Below are 24,679 nucleotides of genomic sequence, written 5' to 3' on the forward strand. Positions count from 1 at the left end.
AGAGAGGCAGACATGGTGACTGAACTCACTGCTAAGTCGCTTCAGTCGTGTCCAACTCTGTTCGACCCCATAGACGGCAGCCCACAAGACTTCCCCGACCCTGGATTCTCCAGGCAAGAAGAACACTGCAGTGGGTTGCCATTTCCTTCTCCAATTCATGAAAGTGAAAAGTGAAAGTGAAGTCACTCAGTCGTGCCTGACTCTTAGCGACCTCATGGACTGCAGCCTACCAGGCTCCTCTGTCCATGGTAGATTAGAAATAAAAACACTTTTAAACCCCTGGCACAACCTGGTATAAAAGGGGATGCAGAAAGGTGCTAGGCCCCCAGTTCCTGCCCCTCTCCAGCCCCCTCCCTACCCCATGGCCAGCCTTTGGAGTGAGAAGCAAAGGCTGAACAAGTCACCTCTGCGAACACAGACCAGGGCAAGTCTGCCTTCCTGGTTTGAGTAACACCATGAATTACCACAAAGCAAATGTGTAAGAATCTAGTATGGACTCTCCTACTCTGTTGGTGGAAATGTAAATTGTTGCAGCCGCTATGGAGAACAGAGTGGAGGTTCCTTAAAAATATGCTGATGTTTGATAGAAACCAATACAATACTGTAAAGCAATTATCCTTCAATTAAAAATAACTAAATTTTTTAAAAAACTAAAAATAGAGCTACCATATGACCCTGAAATCCCACTTCTGGGCATATAGCGGGAGGAAATGGTAACTCAAAAAGATACACATACCCATGTTCATTGCAGCACTGTTTATAAGAGCCAGGACGTGGAAGCAACCTGAATGTCCATCCACAGTTGAACGGATAAAGAAGATGTGGTATATATAATATATACAGCAGAATATTACTCATACGTTTAAAAAAAGAATGAAATAATGCCATGTGCAGCAACAGGGATGGACATACAGAGATTATCATATTAAATGAAGTAAGACAGAGAAAGACAAATACCATATCTATCACTGATTTGTGGGATGTAAAAAATTATACAAATGAATTATTTACAAAACAGACTCACAGGCTTAGAAAACACACTTATGGTTACCAAAGGGGAGAGGCAGGGTAGGGGTAAATTAGAAGTTCAGGATTCACACACACACACACTGCTATATGTAAAACAGGTAATCACAGGACCGACTGTATAGCACAAGGAACTCTTCTCAATACTCTAATAATCTACATGGAAGAAGAATCTTAAAAAGAATGGATATATGTATATGGGTAACTGAATCACTCTGCTGTGAGTCTGAGTGAACTCCGGGAGTTGGTGATGGACAGGGAGGCCTGGCGTGCTGTGATTCATGGGGTCGCAAAGAGTCGGACACGACTGAGCGACTGATCTGATCTGATCTGATACCTAAAACTAACTCAGCATTGTAAACCAACTATTGTGCTTGTGCTAACCACTTCGGTCGTGTCCAACTCTCTGTGACCCCATGGACTGCAGCCCACCAGGCTCCTCTGTCCATGGGATTCTCCAGGCAAGAAGACTGGAGTGGGTTGCTATGCCTTCCTCCAGGGGATCTTCCTGACCCAGGGATCAAACCCATGTCTCTTGTCTCCTGAACTGGGCAGGCTTGTTCTTTACCGCTGAGCCACCAGGGAAGTATCTAATATAAAATCAAAATTAAAAAAAAAAAAAAAGATCTAGAGAGAGAACCATAAAGTGCCAGTGAAAAGCAGAAGCTGGCTGCCCAAGGAGCCTGCACACAGTTACTGGCTTCAGGGGCCCCAAGGCTCTCTCCTGAGATGAATTGTGTGAGGTCCCCCTAAAACAGTGGGCTATCCTCATCTCACCCCATCCTTTACATCTTCAGAATTGATATTTCCTGGTTGAAGTGTCAGGGCCAATCAATCTGTTCCTCATTCCCGCCCTCTGGGAAGCCCCCTCCCAGGCCTTGCCCCGCTGGCCCCCTGGATCCCACACCTGCATCGGGAGGGTCAGGCTTTCCTCTGGAGAGTCCTGTCAGCCCCATCCCCTCCTCCCTGCTCCCCTAGGATGTCCGGGCTCCCTCTGCTCTGTGCCTCAAAGTCCCAGGGGAGCACCCGAGCAGCAATCATGACTAACCCGTAATCCGACCCTAAGGACACCTTTCAAAGCCAGTATCTGGGAACGGAAGTAAAGCTACATCAACAAAATGGGGAGGAGCATTCCAGCCCCACACTGTGCCCTGAGCAAGAAGAGCCTGTTTTCCTCAAGTTCAACCTGGGCTGTCCTGGCAGGATGTCAAGTTGACTGAGTCATTACCTGTTTATGTCCACAAGCTGACGTCTCCAGGACAGAGAGCTGCAAGTGAGGACCTGCCAGGAGCCGGCGTGCACGACATGCCTTTCACTTTTGGAGGAAGTCGCTCAAGTGCAGTGACCGGCAAAATACGCCATGTACCAAGACCCTGACATTCACCTTGGGGCCCCAGACACCCGAGGGCCAGGCAAACCCACCACTGGCCATCGCTGGGGTCCTCTGTGCCCTTTCTCTCCTCTCCTTTCTACAAGCTTCCAGAACTTGGGGGTGGGGCCGACAGTCTGGTAGAATTCACCTGCTTCTGGAAGATTCTCAACACAGATGAGTTTTGTTCCAAAATAGATGACGTTTCCCAAAGGGTCCTAAGTGCCACAGGTCTTCCATTTTCCTTTCCTTTGCTCATTTCTACCCCAAATTAAAAATGCCACCCCTGGAAGTACAGTCACACACCAGGAACTGTGTGAAGAATCACCTGCGACCCCAAGCCCGTGGACAGACCAGAGCACTTCAGCTATGAGCTGGCCTCCCCTGGCTGTGTGCAAACGTGGTGAAAGACGCCAAGGCTCTCCTTGGTGGTTCCCATGAGTGCTTTTCTTTCCGTTCACATTTACTGATTTGGCTGCATCAGGTCTTGGCTGCATCATGCAGGATCTTCAATCTTCACTGCAGCAGGCAGGATCTTTGGCTGAGGCGTGGGACTCTTAGTTGCGGTATGTGGGATCTAGTTCCCTGATCAGGGATTGAACCCAGGCCCCCGGCATGGGCAGCACAGTCTTAGCCACTGGACCACCAGGGAAACCCTCCATGAGCTCTTGAGCAATGCACACAACAGGGATTGGCTTTCTTCATTTCTAACAGATCTTTGTAAGCTGGACTAAAAACACTCAGGTATCAAATTATATAGAGACAACTAAAGAAATACAGGAGAGAGACGATACGGGAGAGAGACGACCCTCTGTACTGGGTTGTCTTCTGGGCCCTGAGACGGAGCAGACACAGTGATGGGAAGCCTGGGGCCAGAGGTACACAGAGGAGCTAGGGGCTGGGAGTCAGAAGACCAAAGGGTCCCCTTTCATAAGAGGGGTGAGCAGCATCCAGCCTCCACAAAGGAACCTCAGATTATCAGAAATGACACAACACCAAGTGAAATTCAGTGGGACTTTACCCGAAACTCCACTTTTGTTTTCAAAAGCGATCAATTTACAACATACACATGGCAGGAAGGGTCTTTGAATCCTTTCTGAACACATGGAAACTCTGAGACACTGCTGCCATTCAGACACCACTAATTAAAAAGACACACACTCCCCTAAATGCCCTCAATGTTCAAAGAAGACAGCAGACACTGCAGCCAGCCGGCTCCTCTGTCCATGAATTCTCCAGGCAGGATACTGGAGCGGATAGCCATTCCCTTCTCCAGCGGATCTTCCTGACCCAGGGATCAAACCTTCGTCTCCTGCGTTGGCAGGCAGAATCTTTACCACTGAGGCATCAGGGAAACCCTTAAGGAATAATAGCAGTGTTAAAAATAGATGAATGTTTTTAAGAAACTTTTAATGAGGAGTGGCTTCTAAAACAATTAAACTAGAATTACAATATGATCCAATAATTCTACTGGTGGGCGCGTGTCCAAAAGAACTGAATGCAGAGTCTTAAAGAGGTATTTGCACATCCATATTCACAGCAACGTTATTCAGAACAGCCAAAGGGAGAAGTATCCACTTAGTAAGCAAAACGCAGTATATACGTACAATGGAGTGTTGTTATTCAGTCTTAAAAAGGAAGGAGATTCTGACAATCTACAGGGTGGATGAACCTTGAGGACATTAGGCAAAGTAAAGTAAAACAGTCTCTCACACACACACACCACAAACAAATTCTTCAGGATTTCACTAGAGGAGGCAGATGACAGAGACAGAAAGTAGAAGGGTGGGTGCCAGGGACTTGGGGATGGGTGGGGAGCCAGTGTTTAACGTGGACAGAGTTCGATTTTGAAAGATGAGATCTCTAAAGATGAATGGTGGTGATAATTACACAGCAACATGAATGTACTTACTAATAATACCACGAACCATAGGCTTAAAAATGATTAAGATGATCACTAATGATTAGGAAAATGCAAGTCAAAACCACAACGTGGTATCAGCGGGCACAGGTCATAAGAGTTGTCATCAAAAAGAACACAAATAATAATAAATGTTGGTGAGGATGTGAAAAAAAAAAGGGGGGGAAACCTTTACACTGTTGGTGGGAATGGAAATTGGTGCAGACACTATGGGGAAGAGTATGGCAGTTCCTCAGAAAACTAAAACACCACATGACCGAGTAAGTCCACTAAGATGACAGCTTCTGGTCCCAGCACTTCATGGCAAAGAGATGCGGAGAAAATAGAAAAGTGACAGCCTTTATTTTCTTGGGCCCCAAAATCATTGTGGATGATGACTACAGCCAAGAAATTAAGGTATTTGCTTCTTGGAAGAAAAGTTGTGACAAACCTAGGCAGCATATTAAAAAGCAAATATCACTTTGCTTGCAAAGGTCTGTACAGTCAAAGCGATGGTTTTTCCAGTACTCATGTACGGATGTAAGAGTTGGACCATAAAGAAGGCTGAGCGTCCAAGAGCTGATGCTTTCAAATTGTGGTGCCGGAGAAGACCCTTGAGAGTCCCTTGGACAGCAAGGAGATCAAACCGATCAATCCTAAAGGAAATGAACCTTGAATATTCATTGGAGGGATTGAAACTGAAGCTGAAGCTCCAGTGCTTTAGCCACTTGTTGTGAAGAGCCGACTCACTGGAAAAGACCCTGATGCTAGGAAAGATTGAGGGCATGAGGAAAAGGGGATGACAGAGGATGAGATGGTTGGATGGCATCACCAACTCAATGGACATGAGTTTGAGCAAACTCTGGGAGATAGTAAGGGACAGGGAAGCCTGGCATGGGGTCACAAAGAGTCGGAAATGACCTAGAGACTGAACAACAATTCCACTCCTGGATATGTATCCCCCCAAAAATAGAAGCAGTAATTTGAAAAGATACATGCTCTCCAATGTTCAGAGCAGTGCTATTTACAATTTCCAAGCCATGGAAACAGCCTAGGTGTCCACCAGCAGATGAGCAGATAAAGATGTGGTGTGTACACAATGGAATATTACTCAGCCATCTAAAAAGAGTGAAATTTTCCCATTTAGCAACACAGATGGGATGGACTTGGAGGGCTAAGTGAAGTAAGTCAGACAGAGACAGGCAAATACCATATGACACCGTTTATACATAGAACCCAAAATACAACAAACTAGTGAATAAAACAAAAAAAAGCAGACTGAGAGAGAACAAACTAGCAGTTACTAGTGGAGAGAGAAGAGAGGGAGAGACAACACAGGATTAAGGGATTTGAAAAACGATTATTGTGGGATAATATAAAATCATACTGGGGACTTCTCTGGTCTCCAGCAGTTAAGACTCCATGCTTCCCTGCCTAGATGTCCATCGACACATCAGTGTATAGAGAAGTTGTGGTACATGTATACAATGGAATATTGCTCAGCCATAAAAAGGAACACATGTGAGTCAGTTCTCGTGAGGTAGATGAACCTAGAGCTTGTTATACCGAGTGAAGTAAGTTAGAAAGAGAAAAACAAATATCATATATTAACACATATATATGGAATCTAGAAAACAGGTACTGACGGACCTATTTGCAGGGCAGGGGGAGAGACGCGGACGTAGAGAACAGATCTGTAAACACACAGGGGAGAGGGGCGGCGGGACGGACTGAGAGAGTGGCGCTGACACACACCACCATGCGTGAATGGACAGCTCGTGGGCAGTCGCTGTACAGCACGGGAGCTCAACCGCTGCTGTGCGACAGCCACGGGGTGGGAGGGAGGCTCAGGAGGGAGAGGACATACGGATACTTACAGCTGATTCACATTATTGGATGGCAGAAACCAACAACACTGTAAAGCAATTATCCTCTAATTAACAATAAAAAATTTTTAAAAAGACTCCAGGATTCCGACACATGGGCTTCCGTGGTAGCTCAGAGGTTAAAGAGTCTGCCTCCAATGTGGGAGACCCAGGTTCGATCCCTGGGTTGGGAAGATCCCCTGAAGAAAGAAATGGCAACCCACTCCAGCACTCTTGCCTGGAGAATCCCATGGACGGAGGAGCCTGGTAGGCTACAGTCTACGGGGTCGCAAAGAGTTGGACACGGCTGAGCGACTTCACTTTCTTTCTTTCCAATGCATGGGGCGTGTGGGTTTGATCCCTGGTGGGGAAGCTAAGATCCTTACAGTGTGGCCAAAACATAAAAACTAAAATTAAAAAATCATGTGTGTGAAACTTTTAAAAACTGTAAAACACACTAGAATTTAAAGACTTTCATTCATTTTCAAAAAAGTTTCAAAAAATAAAATAAAAATGGTTAAGATGACAAAATCTGTATTATGTGTCAAGCACTAAAATGGTGTGTGTGTTCAGTCATGTCCGATGATTCTTTGTGACCCCATGAAGTGTAGCCCATGAGGCTCCTCCGTCCATGGAATTCTCCAGGCAAGAATATTAGAGTGGGCTGCCATTTCCTCCTCCAGGGGATCTTCCCAACCCAGGGATCAAACTTATATCTCTTGGGTTTTCTGCATTACTACTAGCACCAGCTGGGAAGCTATGTGATGTGTATTTTACCAAAATAAAAATAAATTTTTTTAATGATGAGCAGTATTCAGAAAACAGTGGTGACTCTGTAACTACATCAAAAACATCCAGCCAGGGCAGCACTTCCTGGGGAACTTGCTTTTCAAAGGATCACAAACGTGAACTCTTACAAAGGCATCAGCTCTACAGTTACCCAGTTAGAACCATGAAGGCAGAAATCAGAATCAAGCTCAAACATCACAGTTTGAATCCTGAATAATAAAGTCAAACTTCTTTAAAGTGGCAACTACCTCAGAAGTCCTCATGTCCAGGATCTATTGGGAGCCAACAAATAACAGAGAATGTCAATTACACTCTTAGTAAGGCACCTTTCTTTTCATACTGTTCATGGGGTTCTCACAGCAAGAATACTGGAGTGGTTTGCCATTCCCTCCCCCGGTGGACCACGTTTTGCCAGAACTCTCCACAGTGACCTGTCCGTCTTGGGTGGCCCTGCACATCAAGGCTCCATAGCTCCACTGACTTATGCAAGGGCCTTCACCACGACAAGACTGTGATCCATGAAGGGGATCAACTTTCTTAAGACAAATTAGGACCAAAAACATCCAGCGGTTCTGAAAGCATCTTCTATAAAGTAATAGGAAAGAAAAACAAAATATTTTTTAATGTGCACTAATAAAGTTCCAGGCTGAATAGAATTCTATCATGAGGTTACCCGTATTGCATTTCCTGGAATTTTTTTTTTTTTTTTTTTGCTGTGTCACATGGCTTGCAGCTTAGTTCCCCAATCAGAGCTCAAACCCAGGATAACGGCAGTGAGAGCTAGGAGTCTTAGCTATGGTACCACCAGGGAAGTTCCTGGAAGTATTTTTTTATGAAAATCAATTTCGAAATAATATCTGAAAAGAAGGAGAAATTGGATGCAGGAATCAAAGCCTACTGCATAAAGGAAATGAAAAACCATTACTGCCAATCACACGGGAAAAACACGGATTATGTCACGAGGGAAATTTCAATCTAACGCAATGAAGCTAACAAAGCACACGTCCAGGGAGGTGGTGCCTGGGCCATAAGCCCCCGAGGGGTGAGAGAAACCTCCTACCTCTTGGTGATCTGGCTGGGCTCCTGCAGACCCGGGTCCAGGTCGAAGCCCTCATTGTCCAGCAGCCTCCGCAGCGTCACGTCGGCCAGCTGCTCCATGATCTTGAACACCTCGTCCAGGTTTAGAAACATGGAGAAGTCCCGCTCCTTGTTCTGGGTGGTGATGCGTATGGTATCCGTCAGAAAGACATTGGATGTCCTCTCCAACCTCTGGACGTCAACCCAAGGGATGACAAGTTTAACTAGAAGAGAAAAACAGCAAACACAGATTTTACCCTCAAATGTAACCCAAATTTGAATGTATTGGTGCAAAGCTTTTCCTGCAGCGGAAATGCAAATACTTTTTAAGCCAGAGCAGGAAAGAGGAAGCGCAGAACTGCTTGGCAGCTGCTTTGTTAGAACCCAACTCATGTTCTAATCATTTTCTTCAAGATTTAAGCCAAGCTGCTGGCTACTGCACGTGTACAAGGAACATCGTTCTGACATACTGAGTAAATAACAGAGAAACTTTCCCCCAAATAGTTAAACTGAAGTATTTGCAAAATATGCAGACGTTTCTTGATCCAAATAAATTCTGGTTTCAATAGCTGCATTCATGACGTAAGCTATGAAAAAAATGGGAGGGCAAGAGAGGACTTGTGATCTGGTTTGGAGGAAGCGGCCCAACATTTAGACTGTGTCAGGTGACAGCTGTCCAAATCTTAGAAAACAGGGTACAAGTGCTCTTCATGGAACTCTCCTTAAAGTAATACAGTGCTAACAGCGCAGTTCACAAGCGCCCTGTTCTCAGAAATGTCTCCAGTGCCGTGGCCGTCAGGCTCAGTGGCTGACGCGGAACAAATGGGGCGGGACATACATAACAACTTAAAATAATCGATGTTATCAAACATTAGGAACCATTTCTTTTTTCCAAGTTTCATTGACTTAACAAAATCAGGTTTAGTGATGATGATTGATAACTGTTGGAAAATAATTCATTTTCTTTTTCAAATTAAAAAAGGGGACAATGAACTGTTTTCATTTCTCTCCATTTATCTTGCAATAAATGGCCAAAGAAGCTGAAGTTTATCAGTGTGATGAAGACCTAGAAAACCTCCTAGAACTAACATCAAAAAAAGATGTTCTATTCATCACTGGGGATTGGAATGCAAAAGTTAAGAGATATCTGGAGCAACAGGCAAGTTATAAGCCTTGGAGAACAAAATGAAGCAAAGTTAGCAAAGGCTAACTGAATTCTGCTAAGAGAATGCATTGGTCATAGCAAATATCCTTTTTCAACAACACAAGAGATGACTTTATACATGGACATCACCAAATGGCCAATATTGAAATCAAATTGATTACATTCTTTGTAGCCGAAGATGGAGAAGCTGTATACAGTCAGCAAAAATAAGACCTGGAGCTGACTGTGGTTCAGATCATCAGCGTCTCATAGCAAAATTCAGTCTTAAGCTAAAGAAAGTGTGGAAAATCTTTAGGCCAGCCAGGTACATCTTAAATCAAGTCTCCTATGAATATGCAGTGGAGGTAACGAATAGATTCAAGAGATTAGGACTTGTAACCAGTGTGCCTGAAGAACTTCGGATGGAGCTCCGTTATTGTACAGGAGGCAGAGAACAAAACCATCCCAAAGAAAAAGAAAAGCAAGAAGGCAAAGTGGTTATCTGAGGAGGCCTTACAAATAGCTAAAGAAAGAAGAGAAGCGAAAAGCAAGGGAGAGAGGGAAAGGTATATCCAACTAAATGCAGATTTCCAAAGAAAAGCACGAGAGACAAGACAAGCCTTCTTCAATGAACAGTGCATAAAACTACAGGAAAACAGAAGGGGAAAGACTAGAGATCTCTTCAGGAAAACTGGAGATATCAAGGGAACATTTTGCCCAAAGATGGGCCCAAAAAAGGAAATAAATGGTAGAGACCTAGTAGATGCTGAAGAGTTCAAGAAAAAATGGAAAGAATGCACAGAAGAAAGATCCAGATGAACTAGATGACTAAGATGGTGTGGTAAGCCACCCAGAGCAAGCCATTCTGGAAAGTGAAGTCAAGTGGCCCTTAGGAGACAAAGCTGTTACTAAAGCCAGTGGATGTGACAGAATTCCAGTACAACTATCCAAAACTCTAAAAGATGATGCCATCAAGGTGCTGCATTCAATATGTCAGCATATCTGGAAGACCCGGCAGTGGCCACAGGACTGGAAAAGGTCAATCCTCATCCCAATTCCAAAGAAGGGTATTACTAAAGAATGTGCTAACCATCAGACAACTATACTTATCTCCCATGCTAGTAAGGTCATGCTTGAAATCTTGCACGCTAGGCTTCAGCATTATGTGAACCAAGATCTTCCAGATGTTCAAGCTGAATTTAGAAAAGGAAGAGGAAACAGAGATCAAACTGCCAACAATCAATGGATCATAGAGAAAGCTAAGGAATTCCAAAAACCATCTACCTCTGTTTCATTGACTACGCCAAAGCCTTTGACTGTGTGGATCATAATAAACTATGGAAAGCTCTCAAAGAGATGGGAATACTAGACCGTCTTATCTGTCTCTTGAGAAACCCGTATGCAGGTCAAGAAGCAACAGTTAGAACCCTGTATGGAACATCTGATTGGTTCAAGATTAAGAAAAGAGCATGACAGGGCTGTCTGCTGTCACCCTGTTTGTTTAACCTATATGCTGAGCACATCACGGGAAATGTCAGGCTGGATGAGTTATAAGCCAGAATCAAGATAGGTGGGAGAAACTCAACAACCTCAGATATGAAGATGATACCTAATGGCAGAAAGTGAAGAGGAACTAAAGAGCCTCTTGAAGAGGGTGAAGGAGGAGAGTGAAAGAGCCTGCTTAAAACTAAATATTAAAAAACTAAGATCATGGCATCCGGCCCCATCACTTCATGGCAAATAGAGAAGGAAAGGTGGAAGTAGTGACAGATCTCCTCTTCCTGGGCTCTAAAATCAGTGCAGATGGTGACTACAGCCATGAAGTCATTTGCTTCCTGGCAGGAAAGCTATGACCAACCTAGATAGTGTGTTGAAAAGCAGAGATATTACTCTGCCGACAAAGGTCCATACAGTCAAGGTTATGGTCTTCCCAGTCATGCTTGGTTGTGAGAGCTGGACCGTAAAGAAGGCAGAGCACCAAAGAATTGATGCCTTCAAACTATGGTGCTGGAGAAGACTCCTGAGAGTCCCTTGGACAGCAAGGAGATCAAACCAGTCAATCTCAAGATCAAACCAGCCAAACCACTGGAAGGACTGATGCTGAAGTTGAAACTCCAGTATTTCGGTCATCTGATGCAAACAGCTGAGCTTTTCTTTGGAAAAGCTTTTTCACTGGAGAAGTCCCTCATGCTGGGAAAGACTGAAGACAGGAGAGGAGGGCATCAGAGGATGAGATGACTGGATGGCATCACCGATGCAATGGACATGAACTCTGACAAACTTTGGGAGATGGTGAGGGTCAGAGAGACCTGGTGTGCTGCAGTCCATGCGGTCTCAAAGAGTCAGACACACCTGGGCAGCAGAACAACAATCTCGCAAACTGTTTTCAGTGCTTTGATCATTTAAAAGGCCACGTTTCTACATCAGGTCTGAGAATAAGCTTCTTAAGACCCTTACATTTGCTTTTATAGTGTCTTTTTTCACACACACCCCATCTACACTTGCAGCTTTCTCTCATTAAGCAAACACCTTGGGAAGAGCCCTGCACTTAAGAAGCTCATTCAAGTAGGAGAAAACAGACCACTGACTTGACAGGACCCAAAACAGAGACACAAGTGCAGGACAAGTTACAAAAGGAGCGGCGAAGGCTTCCGAGAGATGAGAAAATCTGAACTGAATTTTGAAGGATGAACAAGAGCTCCCAAACAGGCCTAAGAATGGGGAAGGCAAAGAGAAAGAGGGTGTTTACTTTTGAGAAGAATTTCAGAAACCAGAAAACCCAGAATGGCAAGGGTTAGGTGGGAGCTGATTCCAAGGGTGGGGAAGGCTGTGCACACAGGGGTCGTGTACTGGTGTCAGAGCCCAGGGGGCAGCACAGGAAAGGCCAGGGGTGACCCTGTGCAGGACGCAGGCCACAGCAGAGTACAGAGGAGCCCTGCCTACTGGCTCCACGTGAAATAAAAACAAACGCAGGAAGGAAAAATATACATCTGTATAAATACAAACACAGCATATACACCACCCTGCGTGGGCACTTGAGACAACACTTGTTCCAGAAGAAGTTTCAATGGTCATGACTTCGAACATTTCAATATACCATTGATTCTGTGGCTTCCCTTTCTTACCTCAGAATCCTGTTGCCCACGACGATGACTGTGGGTAGAAAAATGTGCGAGAAGTGAACTCTTGCCTGGATCTCAGGGGATCCAGGGTGAGGAACCCCTTTCTACAAATACCTGCTATGCTCACACCTCAGAATTGTTTAAATGGCTCCCTGGATTCAGAAGTACAGCTTGTTCTATTCCTTTAGAACTCCTGCGCCCTCGGTTACACTGTTTTCAAAGTAGCAAAAACTCTTCAGAAGGTGCGTGAAGGGAGCTACAAAGAAAGGCTCCTTAAGGCAGGAGAAGAAATGAATTCTCATAAAATCAAACCCCTGTAGATTGCAACTGACATATACAAGACAGTAAAGCATCTGCCTACAATGCGGAAGACCCGGATTCAGTCCCTGGGTTGGGAAGATCTCCTGGAGAAGGAAATGGCAACCCACTCCAGTATTCTTGCCTGGAGAATCCCATGAACAGAGGAGCCTGGCGGGCTACAGTCCATGGGGTCGCAAAGAGTTGGACACGACTGAGTGACTTCACTTTCATGTATAAAATAGATAACTAATAAGGACTTACTGTATAGCACAGGGAACTCAATTCTCTGAAATGGCCCATACAGGAAAGGATCTAAAAAAGGAGTGGATAGGGACTGCCTGGCTAAGGATCTGTGCTCCCAATGCAGGGCCTGCAGTTCAGTCCCTGGTCAGGGAACTAGATCCCACGTGCCACAACTAAGTTTGCATGTCACAGCTAAAATATCTCAGGGCAGCCAGAGACATAAACATTTAAAAAATAAAGAACAGTGGATATATGTATATATTTCAGAAACTTCCTCAGACAACCTTAGATATGCAGATGATACCATCTTAACAGCAGAAAGCGAAGAGGAACTAAACATCCTCTTGAAGAAGGTGAAAGAGGAGCGTGAAAATGCTGGCTTAAAGTTCAACATTCAAAAACTAAGATCATGGCATCTGGTCCCATCACTTCATGGCAAATAGATGGGGAAACAATGGAAACAGTGGCAGATTTTCTTTTCTTGGGCTCTGAAATCACTGCAGATGTTAACTGTAGCCATGAAATTAAAAGATGCTTGCTCCTTGGAAGAAAAGCTATGACAAACCTAGATAGTGTATTAAAAAGCAGAGACATCACTTTGCTGACAAAGGTCCATATAGTCAAAGCTGTGGTTTTTCCAGTAGTCACGTATGGATATGAGAGTTGGACCATAAAGAGAGCTGAGAGCCTAAGAATTGATGCTTTTGAATTGTGGTGCTGGAGAAGACTCTTGAGAGTTCCTTCGGCAGCAAGGAGATCAAGGAGATCAAATCCTAAAGGAAATCAACCAGGAATATTCATTGGAAGGACTGATGCTAAAGCTCCAATACTTTGGCCACCTGATGCAAAGAGCTGACTCACTGGAAAAGACCCTGATGGTGGGAAAGATTGAAGGCAGGAGGAGAAGGGGGTGTAAGAGGATGAGGTGGTTGGATGGCATCATCTACACGATGGACATGAGTTTGAGCAAGCTCTGGGAGACAGTGAAGGACAGGGAAGCCTGACGTGCTGCAGTCCATGGGGTCGCAAAGAGTTGGACACAACATCAACTAAACAGCAAAGTGTATATGTATTACTGATTCACTTTCCTGTAGAATAAACACTAACACAACATGGTAAATTAACTATACTCCAATAAAAATTAAAAAAATAAAATCAAACCTCCTAGTGGTACTCACATATATAATACAATAAGATTGTCTGCACAGGGCATCTGGAAATTAACCACATGCCACCTGTTACGTCTCGACCACTTATTTAAATCTTTTGCTGCCTAACTCTTCAGGCAATGACTGGTCTCGGGACCAGCGCTGAGCATCCCAGGAGCCAGCTCCATCCGGGAGGGACCCACTCGCCCCTCACTTACGCTCCTTGCCCAAGAAGAAGGAATAGAAGCAGAGGTGGTTGATGCTCAGGTACAGCCAGCCTTGGCGGGGCACCCGGCCCTTCCAGCAGCAGCATGAGTAATATGTGATCAGCTTCTCAGCTTCCGGGAAGTTGAACCTGGTCTCGAACTTCACCAAGGCCTCGCGGAATTTCTCAGGCTCCTCCTCCTGCTCGGCCAGCCTGCTGCTCGTCTCCTCGGCAATCAGAGCCTGACATACAGACAGAGAAGGGTCCCCAGGTCAGGAAAAGGGCAAGGACAGTCAAGCATGGGCATCCGGGGAGCCAGCCCCACTCAGACAGACCCTTAGGATGGGTGAGGATCCGGTCCACCCTCCAGAAACACGCCCGGAGGGAGGAAGCAAGCTGGGGGAATCCTCAGACCAGTCTCTCTCTTGGCCACTCACCAGCGAGGCTTTGGGTGAATCCCCAACTTCTAAGCCCCAGTTCTCAAATGGGTTACTACCTTATCATCCCCCCTGCTCCTCCCTCCAGAGATAGGAGGTCAAATGATGGTCTTGGGGGTATGGACTCAATGCATCAACTCTGAAGCATCATCCACGCCAGGGTTTAAAAGTTAGTCCTTTTATACAAAAGAACATCTCTATGAAACGGACTCATGGACACAGAGAACAGACCTGTGGTTACCAAGGGGACTGCGGGGAGGGACGGATTGGGAGTTTGGGATTAGCAGATGCAGACTGTTATATATACAATGGATAAACAACAAGGTCCTACTGTAGAGCACAGGGAATTGTATTCAACGTCCTGTGATCAGACATAAATGAAAAGGGTATTTTTAAAAAAAGAATGTGTATCTATAACTGAATCCCTTTGTAGTATAGCACAAATTAATACATTATAAATCCACTATGCGTGTGTGCTAAGTCACTTCAGTCCTGTTTGACTCTTTGCGACCCCGTGGATTGTAGCCTGCCAGGCTCCTCTGTCCACAGGGTTCTTCAGGCAAGAATACTGGAGTGGGTTGCCATGGCCTCCTCCAGGGGATCTTCCTGACCCAGGGATCAAACCCAAATCTCCTGCAGATGTCTCCTGCATTGCAGGTGGACTTTTTACCTTCTGAGCCACCAGGGGATTTCTACCCACATCTACACTGCACGAGCAATTTTAGAAAATATCCTGCACATTACCATTAAAATAAAAATGCGAGCTAAAGTTTCTTAAAAAATAAATCTGGAGGCTGGTAAAGAACTTCAAGGGATTTTCATTTCTCTCATGATGTTTTTCTTTCTTTTCCAAATTTTATTTTACAAGACATTATAAAAGTTATAACTAAGAGGGGTATTTTATGGTTAAAGATCTTTTTGATAAGGCTCATTTTTAGAGTCTTTACTGAATTTGTTACAATATGGCTTTAGTTTTATGTTCTGTTTTTTTGGGGGGAGAGGCACATGGGATCTTAGCCCCCCAACTAGGTATCAAACCCATACCCACTGCATTGGAAGGCAGAATCTTAACCACTGGACCACCAGGGAAATCCCGAGAGATATTTTTTCAAAGTTACCTAATATGTAATAACTGCTGTGCACCATGAGACGTGAAGGGGTTTCTAAGAGGCCTCTATAGCAGGCAGACATGGTCACAAGGGCAGCCCACAGGCCCTGGCCTCCCTGATGGCCAAGTCAGCCCAACGCAGAGGCTTCCTTTAAAGTTCCATAGAGCAAGTCGAATGGTCAGGATACAGGCAGGAAAGCCCCAACTCCCAGATCCTTTCAATCTCCCAAGACAAACGAAGAAGACCCAACGCCATGCGGTGGCCTCAAACACACAGCCGACCTCTGATTGGCCAGTCCCCTCAGCCCCGGCACCTACTCCAGGCCAGCAGCCCCCCAGGACTTAAAAGGCACATCTGCTGTGGAGTATAAGGGATCAGAGTGTGTGTGTGTGTGTGCGCGTGTGCGTGTCTCTCTGTGTGTACGTGAATGTGTGTCTGTGTGTGTATGTCTCTGTGTGTGCGTGTGTGTACATGCATGCACGTGTATGTGTGTGCACGTGTATGTGTGTGTGTGTGTCTGTGTCTGTGTGAGTGTATGTATGTGTGTGTCTGTGTGTGTACATGCATGTACGCATGTGTGTGTCTCTGTATATCTATGCGCGTGTGTCTGTATATGCATGTATATGTGTGTGTCTGTGTATCTCTGTGTATCTGTGCGTTTGTCTGTGTATGCATGTGTGCTCAGTCATGTCTCTTTGTGACCCCATGGACTGTAGCTCACTAGGCTCCTCTGTCCATGGGACTTCCCAGGGAAGAAAACTGGAGAGGGTAGCCATTCTTTCTCCAGGAGATCTTCACAACCCAGGGATCAAACCCACGTCTCCTGCATTGCAGGCAGATTCTTTACTGCTAAGCCACCTGGGAAGCCCCAAGGGATCAGTATATGCCCCCTCCCCAAATATGCCACTTGGGCTTAAGAATTATTTTGAGCTAAAGACACTTGAGAAATAGCAGATGTCAAAAAAAAAAAAAAAAAAAAACTCTCTCCCCTTCCCCACTATTTACCTAAAAACAGGATACAAATCTCCATTTGTAAAAGTGTCTCCCCATCCTGTGCCAGAAAGAGGAAGACAGCTCTTCGGCTCTGACTCATCAGAGACAACTCTGGACTCTGACCAGCACGAGAGGCTCCAGAAAAGAGGAGCCTACACGGCAAACCCAACTGGATCCAGCATCCGGCAGCTTACCACCCTAAAAGCTCACACTCTTTGTTCCTTTGATTCGTCGCTTCTCTGTAAATGTGCTATTCTTCATTATGATGCTGCGCAAGCCCCGTGCCCTAACCGTCCCACTGAGCTATTCATTGTGGAGTTCTTCCCACCTTTACCTGCACTGCCCAAGCTGATAAACTCTGTTTTTCTCATTAAGCTGTCTTCTGTTGGTTTAATTTCCAGGCCCCCAGCACAGAGTATAAGAGGTTAAAGCAAAAGTTTTTCCCTCCCCTTCTTCTGACTTTCCAAAAGTCACTGCAGCAGAAATGCACTTCCTTCCTCCTGATTAAGAGGAGAAACATATAAATCAAAGAACCGCCAGCACTAAGGTGAGACCGAGAAAAGAAGGTAAATGTGAAAATAACTGTGAAACAGGTATTTCTGTCCGTGCAGCCTGACCTGGGGAACCAAGCTGGACCACTCTGTGGTGATAACACATGAGCTGAAAAAGACCCACTGGGACCTGCACCCATCTGCTAACCCCACGGGCCAGAGGCAACCGCAGAGGACACCAGCCAACACCGTCACTCCTCCTGGACTCAGAAGACTGGCCTTCCACCCGACCCCATAATTATCCCCAGTCCCCAAAGGAAAACAATGCTTCTCTTGGCTCTTTCAAAACTAAGAGTTTAGGGCTTCCCTAGTGGTCCAGTGGTCAAAAATCCGCCTGACAGTGCAGGGGACACAGGCCCCACCCCTGGTCCCCAGCAGATCCTACAGGCCTCGGAGCGACCGAGTCCGCGCACCGTAACTACAGAGCCTGTGCTCGCGTGCCCGGGAGCCACAGCTACAGAGCCCACGTTGCCGCAGCTACTGAAACCTGTGCGCTCTAGAGCCCGTGGTCTGCAGCAAGAAGCCCTGGAAACGCAATGAGAGGGCAGCCCCCGCTCACCGCAGCTAGAGAAGGGCCGAAAGCAGCAATGAAGACCCAGCACAGCCAAAGAGAAACAGATAAATCTTTCCCAAAAAATAAAATTAAGAATTTACTCTAAGACCCTTCACTAAAAGCCAAAACACTTAGGATACTGGAAAGGCAAACTTTTTAGAGAGAGAGAGAGAAAAAAAAATCAATGGTCTGGGATGTTTTACCCTAAGGGATGAAAAGTACATTACAGGCTAATGTGTGAAACTGTTTGGTAAGAGAGTTAAAATCAGAATGAGAAACATTCCCTCCACCAAGCGTCTTACTGAAATGAGAGCTGTTACATAAGACATAGCTCACAGCAGGTAAGAGAGACCTCCCCAAACATTCCTCTCCCTTCTCAAAACTTATTTGGTTTTCATTTCATTCAATTAACATGTTTTAAGAATAAATATCCACTTGCAGAGAGGAAAGTGCCAGCTGCAACTAAAAAAAAGAGGGACAAGATGTCACAGCTGCAAAGAACTTGCTACTAACTCATTTCAGGAGACAAATAACATTGTTGCTGTGCAAAAACATGAATCTCAACATTTTTTTCCCCTTGAGATAAAAAAGGACCTTCGCTTCTGTAAAGGATAAGGAAACCTTAGGCCCAAGAATGAGGGTTTTGTTTTGTTTCCATTTCGGGTGGATTTTGCCACATTGACTCTTTAAAATTTGACTGATGACAAGTCAAACTCATTTGGTTTTAATGCTTCCCTGGTGGCTCGGTGGTTTAAAAAAAAAAAAATCTGCCTGCCACTGCAGGCAGATTGAACCCATGGGTTCAATCCCAGGGTCAGGAAGATCCCCTGGAGGAGGAAATGGCAACCCACTCTGGTATTCTTGCCTGGGAAATCCCATGACAGAAGAGCCATGCGGGCTACAGTCCATAGGGTTGCAAGAGTCAGACACGACTTAGTGACTAAACAAACAATAATTAAGCCCAGAAGTTCAATTATAGTAGAGACACTATTAAAGGAAAAGAATATGATCAAAAATGCTGCAGTGTCCTGAATGTTATGCAGCCGTGATAAGAGAGATGTGAAACCGGGGGAAACATCAAGGTCAACAGACTTAGCTTCAGGACTTCCCTGGTGGTCAGTGGCTCAGACTCCGCGCTCCCAATGCAAGGGCCCAGGCTCAACCCCTGGTCAAGGACCTAGCTCCTGCATGCTGTAACTAAGAGTCCACAGGCCACAACTGAGACCCAGTGAAGTCAGAGTTTTAAGAAAGCCGGAGGGTGGGGTGGGGGGAACCTACCTTCACCTTCCCTTTGACAAAACTGGCAATGTCATCTTTATTATCAAAGACAGACAAGGTGTGGAGGAGATTTTGCTCCAGCCAGTCCCAGTGCTGGTTTATTTCCTCTAACGTGGCACCTGGGTAGGAACAGAAAAGGACACGGAGATTACGAGACAGAACCAATGTCTAGAATACGAACTTGCTTTCCAAACAGGAGTCCTGCATTTATGTAATTAACACATTCCGGCTGCTCATGCCACAGTTAGCCAGCTGACACGGAAGGCACCCCGTGCCGGGGCCACGGTCCACCTGCCACACGGACAGGCCTGCCGACCAGCCGAGCTGTTCTGGGACCTCTCTGCAGGAGTCCTGCCAGCCTGGCTAACGAGTGGAACTCTGACTACCTCCACTCAAGGGACCGAAACGTCTGTAGTTATACAGCCACTCCAGAGCAAACAAGCCCCAGGGTGACCTGATTCTGACGGCCTCACAGAATTCCCCCTGTGAGCACGGGGGTCCCTCAAAAGAGACAAGAATTTGCCTTGAGGTGGCTCTGCCCGTGGCCCCAGGGCACTCACTGCCGCTGGGCCATTTCCAGGTACGCATTTGTCCTCTGTAAGTTTTATAACAAAATCCCTCAGAACACATATAAGAAGAGGTTTTATCGTACATGTTAAAACAAAACCACAGAAACATTCAATGGTTATCTAGTAAGTTAATTTCTTTCAAAGGCAAGTAAAAACACAATCAGCCTATTAGTGAAGCATCCCACAACACAGGCACCAAAAAGCTTAGCCGTCTGACTTGACGTTAGTTCTCCGAAAGGAGCTCCTAGTCCTCCCCACTGGATAACGGACACCTTGGCCCGGGAACTGCGCCAGCCCCTACTGATAAAGTCCAGGACTTGAAGCAAGCTCAGTCCTGGACTAGAAGAGGCACCTGTGACTCTGGTACATGTAGCGTGGAAACAGGTGACGCCCCAGCTAGGAGGGCGGGTTTGTTCAAATGGGAAGCAGGAGACACCTCAACCTCAGAGAGGTGAAGGGCTGGAGGATGAGAGTGCAGAGTTACCCAGGCAGCGGGAGAGGCGGCAGGACCCGCAGAACCAGAAACCGCACACTCACAGTGCTAAGCCGACCTTCCTCTATAGTATTTACGGTCTTCCTCTCCCCAGAACGTGGACACTCGTGAAGACCTTACAAACACCCCATGCGTAAAATCGCCAAAAAAAAAAAAAAAAAAGACACAAACAACAAAACTGCCAGAGAGCTCACCCTGGACCTGTGGGTTTGGGGTGCCTGTGGCGAGTTCTGATGTGCACTTTGGGAGGGAGTGAAAAGAAGAACCTAAGAGAATACCTCATAAGGAAAAGTGAGACCTGAAACAGTGGTATTTAGGGACTTCCCTGGCGGCCCAGAGGTTAAGAGTCTGTGCTTCCAATGCAGGGGATGTGGGTTCAACTCCTGGTCGGGGAACTAAGATCCCACCTGCTACCTGGTGAGCCTCTCCCCACACCACCCAAAAAAAAAAAAAACACCCAAAACACAATGGTATTTTTCCCCCCTATTCTCCAAATGTTAGGCATGGCATCACATCCATGCCTAACAAGCAACATTCTCTGGTCATCACTAAAGCAGACTCTCATCCTTCTGCTAAGGACACTAACCACAACACGGGACCCCACCCTCATGGCCTCATCTGAACTGAATCCCCTCCCAAAGGGCCCAGCTCCAAATACCATCACACTGGTAGGGGTGGGCTTGCACACATCTGAACGTGGTGGGAGGGGAAAGACACCATTCACCACCAGTGACCCCATCCAGCTCTCGGTGAGTCCACCTCCCATCTTGCTCTTTCTGGATCATAAACCCAAGAAGTAGCCCACTTGGGGTGAGTGGTCATATCTCCACTTCCTACCCAAACAGGAAGGCCCCTGGCCCTACAGGCTCCCTACTCCTCTTACTGGATAGCGAGACCGCTGTGAAACAACAGCCTCAAGCCACACGTTTCCACCTCCTTGCCTTGTTGCAGCTGAGAAGCAACACGGGCCACCAGCAGCTCTACAGGAGCCACCAGAGAGAATCTGGCCGGGGTCTCACTGTGGCCAGCTCTGCTCATACTGGCACGGTATGACTCAGAAACACAGTCTATATATGTGCCAGTGCTTCTGCTGGTACTCAAAGGACATCGGCTTAAGTTGGATTAAGGGAACCTCCTTGACTAGGTCATCCAGGACATCTACTTTAGGCAGATACGATGCTACTTCTTCGTATGTGCATGCTAAATTGCTTCAGTCATGTCCGTCTCTTTGCGACCCTACGGACTGTAGCCCGACAGGCTCCTCTGTCCAAGGGATTCTCCAGGCCAGAATACTATAACTGGTTGCCATTTCCTCCTCCAGGGAATCTTCCTGACCCAAGGATTGAACCCATGTCTCTTTATGTCTCCTGCATTGGCAGGCGGGTTCTTTATCACTAGCAGCAACTGAGAACCCCCAACTCTTCATACACAAAAGTTTAAAAACTTCAACCTCCAAAAAACAAACAAAAAAGCCCACATATTTCCAGGCTCTGCAACAGGACTCTCTTGAAGCCTCTAAACAACGTCCCCCTGAACTGAAGACCCACACCGTCTGCCTGGCTCCTCACATTCAACGCTGAGACACATGTCTCATTTACAAGACTGGCTGCACTCTCCTTGTCCGTTCATTCATTGTCTTCAGTTGGCAGCCATGCAGCTATCATTTACCAGGACACCCCCTAAATCCCGTGGGCTGGCAAACGGAGTCTTTGTGGGGAGGGGACAGTGTCTAAGCTCATCTGTGATGAACAGTTCAACTGTGGGGACAGTCCATCGCAGGAGACACTCTTGGGGCCACTGCAGCCATAAACTTATGTTCATGGGCTCCCTGGGTGGCCAGCTCTCCTCTCTTCTCTAGACCTTTAAGGTTTTCTCTCTCTAGATCTTTTTTTATTTAATTTTTATTTCAAATCAGAGTATGTTTGATTTACAATATTGTGTTAGTTTCAGGTGTACAGCTAAGTGAAACAGTTATACATATACATATATCTATTCTTTTTCAGATTATTTTCCCATCTAGGTTATTATAAAGTATTGAGTTCCCTGTGCTATACAGTATATCCTTGTTGCTTATTTATTTTATATATAGAAGTATGTAAATACTAACCCTAAACTCCTAATTTATACTTCCCCTTATAGATCTTTATTTAGCTTTTAGTATCCATCATAGTAAAATCAACTGGTCAGAATATTTAAAAAACAAAACAAAAAAACACAACAGGCCAAAACAGGAGGAGGGATGAGGGGAAGGGATAGTCAGGAAGTCTGGGATGGACATGCACACACTGTTTATTTAAAATGGGTAACCAACAAGGACCTACTGTGGAGCACAGGGAACTCTGCTCAATGTTATGTGGCGGCCTGGGTGCGAGAGGAGCTTGGGGGAGAGTGGACACGTGCATCATGTCTGGCTGAGTCCCTTTGTTGTCCACCTGAAACTGTCACAACATACCCCAATACAAAATAAAAAGCTCAAAAACAAAACAAAACAAAAAACAAAGGGTGAGGAATACATGGGAAAAGAGTATCTGTATTGGTCTTCAATCTTTTGCTATATGTTTTCATATACTTCCTAATTTACCCCTCCAACACCTTCCCCAGAAAAAAAAGGAAAAACAACTTGGAGGACTGAGGAGTAACAGAGGGGCCAGGACTGGCTCTGTGACCATTCTGTTCCGGGCACAGCCTCACTGATGTCAAACGAAGGCTGTGAGAGGAAAGGGGGTCAGCTCTATCTCTAAGGTCACAGGTATCCAACGAAAGGCACACCAAGGTGCAAGCTCACTCTGCAAACCTGAAGTGCCCTGGGGTCCCTCCAGTAAGAAGCTGCATTTTCAAGTAACACTTTCATCATCCTCTGGTCCAGTACTTCCTAGGTCTTGACACTAAAAAGGTTACTCTGTGCACAGAGAGTGAACACTCTGCCCGCCACCCCATCTTCCTGAGTCCGTCTTCAGGGATGACATGAGACAGCTTTTCACTGATGCTGCTCCTAAGCTCACAGGGCCAACTGCTAGCTGAGAAACCATGCAAGCCTCCCACCTGCTGACCACAGACAGCGTGGGTAAAACTCCAACAGAGCCCCAACACAGTGTATCACGTGGAATTAAGACTTGAGGCCACATCCTCCCCAAAACAAGACTTCCATCCCTTTAAAAACTTCTTCGGCCTCCCCAGGAGAAGCCTTATGACAACAGAAAACCACTCTGGAGCAAAACTAAGCTCACACCTTGAGACAGAAAGTAAGCCCGAATGTAACATCCATCACTGAGCGGAGGTCAGGGGAGGTGGCGGTGAAGTCGGTCAGCCTGTCCTAATCTGACTCAGCTGTGTGTCTCTCCAGCAAAAACAAACACCATGCTGGAACTTTCCCACCCAACTGTCTTCTACTTCCTACAAAAGGTGCCAAATGGCAGAGAAATTTTCCGAACTCTAATTTCCTCTGCAGGAAAGTCTTATGATGAGGGTCAAAAATACCATAAACCACTGCAAGCCGACTGTACGCCCGCAACCTCAAAGGGCCAAAAAGGAAAATCGCTTAACGTATATCACACGGCAAAGCCTGAACCACAAGTGGCAGGCGTGTTTTTCAGCTTACGAAGCGGCCCATCCGAAAACAGCTATTTTTATAAACATGCCTTTTTTTTTTTTTTTTTACTTTTTGGAGGCATGTGGGATCTTATGAATAGTTCTCCAATCCAGAATCGAACCTGCATTGGAAGTGTGAAGTGTTAAGCACTGGACTTCCAAGAAAGTCCCCATACCACTTTATAAGGGCAACAACTGACTTAGAAAATATTTGCTAGAATTATGCACAAACACATAAATATATTCCTGTCTGTGGGTCAAGGTCAAAGAAAAGTTTGAAAACCAGCCCATTACAGACATATTACTGATGAAAAATAAAGAGAGGAGCAAATCAGAAATGTGGGCTTTCCTGGTGGCTCGTTGGTAAAGAATCTGCCTGCCAATGCGGGAGATGTGGGTTTGATCCCTGGGTCAGGATGATTCCCTGGAGAAGGAAGTGGCAACCCACTCCAGTATTCTTGCCTGGGAAATCCCAAGGAGTCCAGGGGTTCACAAAAGAGTCGGACACAACTTAGCAACTAAACAACAACAAAAGGTTAAATTAGGTCTACCTATTAATTAGACAGGACTGGGGTCCACCTAAGAACAGGAAGAAACACTTGGGGTGCAGCCCTGAGGACCCACAGGAGGTAGCCATCTGCACACCAGGGAGAGAGGCCTCAGGAGAAATTAACCCTGCTGGCCGCTTGATCTTGGACTTCCAACTTCCAGAACTCTGAGAAAATAAATTCCTACAGCTTACGCCAGAAGTCCCCAACCTTTTCAGCATCAAAAACTGATTCTGTGGAAGACATTTTTTCCATAGACCTGTGGGGCTGGGGGTGGGGAGATGGCTTGGGGATGACTCTCGTAAGGAACAAGCAACCTAGGTCCCTCATATGTGCCATTCACAGTAGGGTTTGCATTCTTATGAGACCCTA

At 45.8% G+C, this 24,679-nt stretch overlaps 1 protein-coding gene across 5 annotated transcripts in view; it reads right to left on the reverse strand.

The window, feature by feature from the left end:
- Nucleotides 1–24,679, reverse strand: part of TBC1D8 (TBC1 domain family member 8) — a 141,203-nt gene that overhangs the window by 42,411 nt on the left and 74,113 nt on the right. For 3 of the 5 annotated variants that reach the window (NM_001206142.3, XM_010809739.4, XM_010809738.4), the window contains 3 exons: nt 19,110–19,228; nt 14,202–14,430; nt 8,010–8,250 (listed from right to left, as the gene is read on the reverse strand). In NM_001206142.3, coding sequence (NP_001193071.2) covers nt 8,010–8,250; nt 14,202–14,430; nt 19,110–19,228 — 589 coding nt within the window. Of the gene's footprint in view, nt 1–8,009; nt 8,251–14,013; nt 14,170–14,201; nt 14,431–19,109; nt 19,229–24,679 lie in introns of those variants that run through there. The other 2 variants (XM_024998792.2, XM_024998791.2) reach the window with 2 other exon arrangements.

The sequence above is a fragment of the Bos taurus genome, chromosome 11, assembly GCF_002263795.3.
Source record: "Bos taurus isolate L1 Dominette 01449 registration number 42190680 breed Hereford chromosome 11, ARS-UCD2.0, whole genome shotgun sequence".
In the NCBI taxonomy this organism is placed as follows: Eukaryota; Metazoa; Chordata; class Mammalia; order Artiodactyla; family Bovidae; genus Bos; species Bos taurus.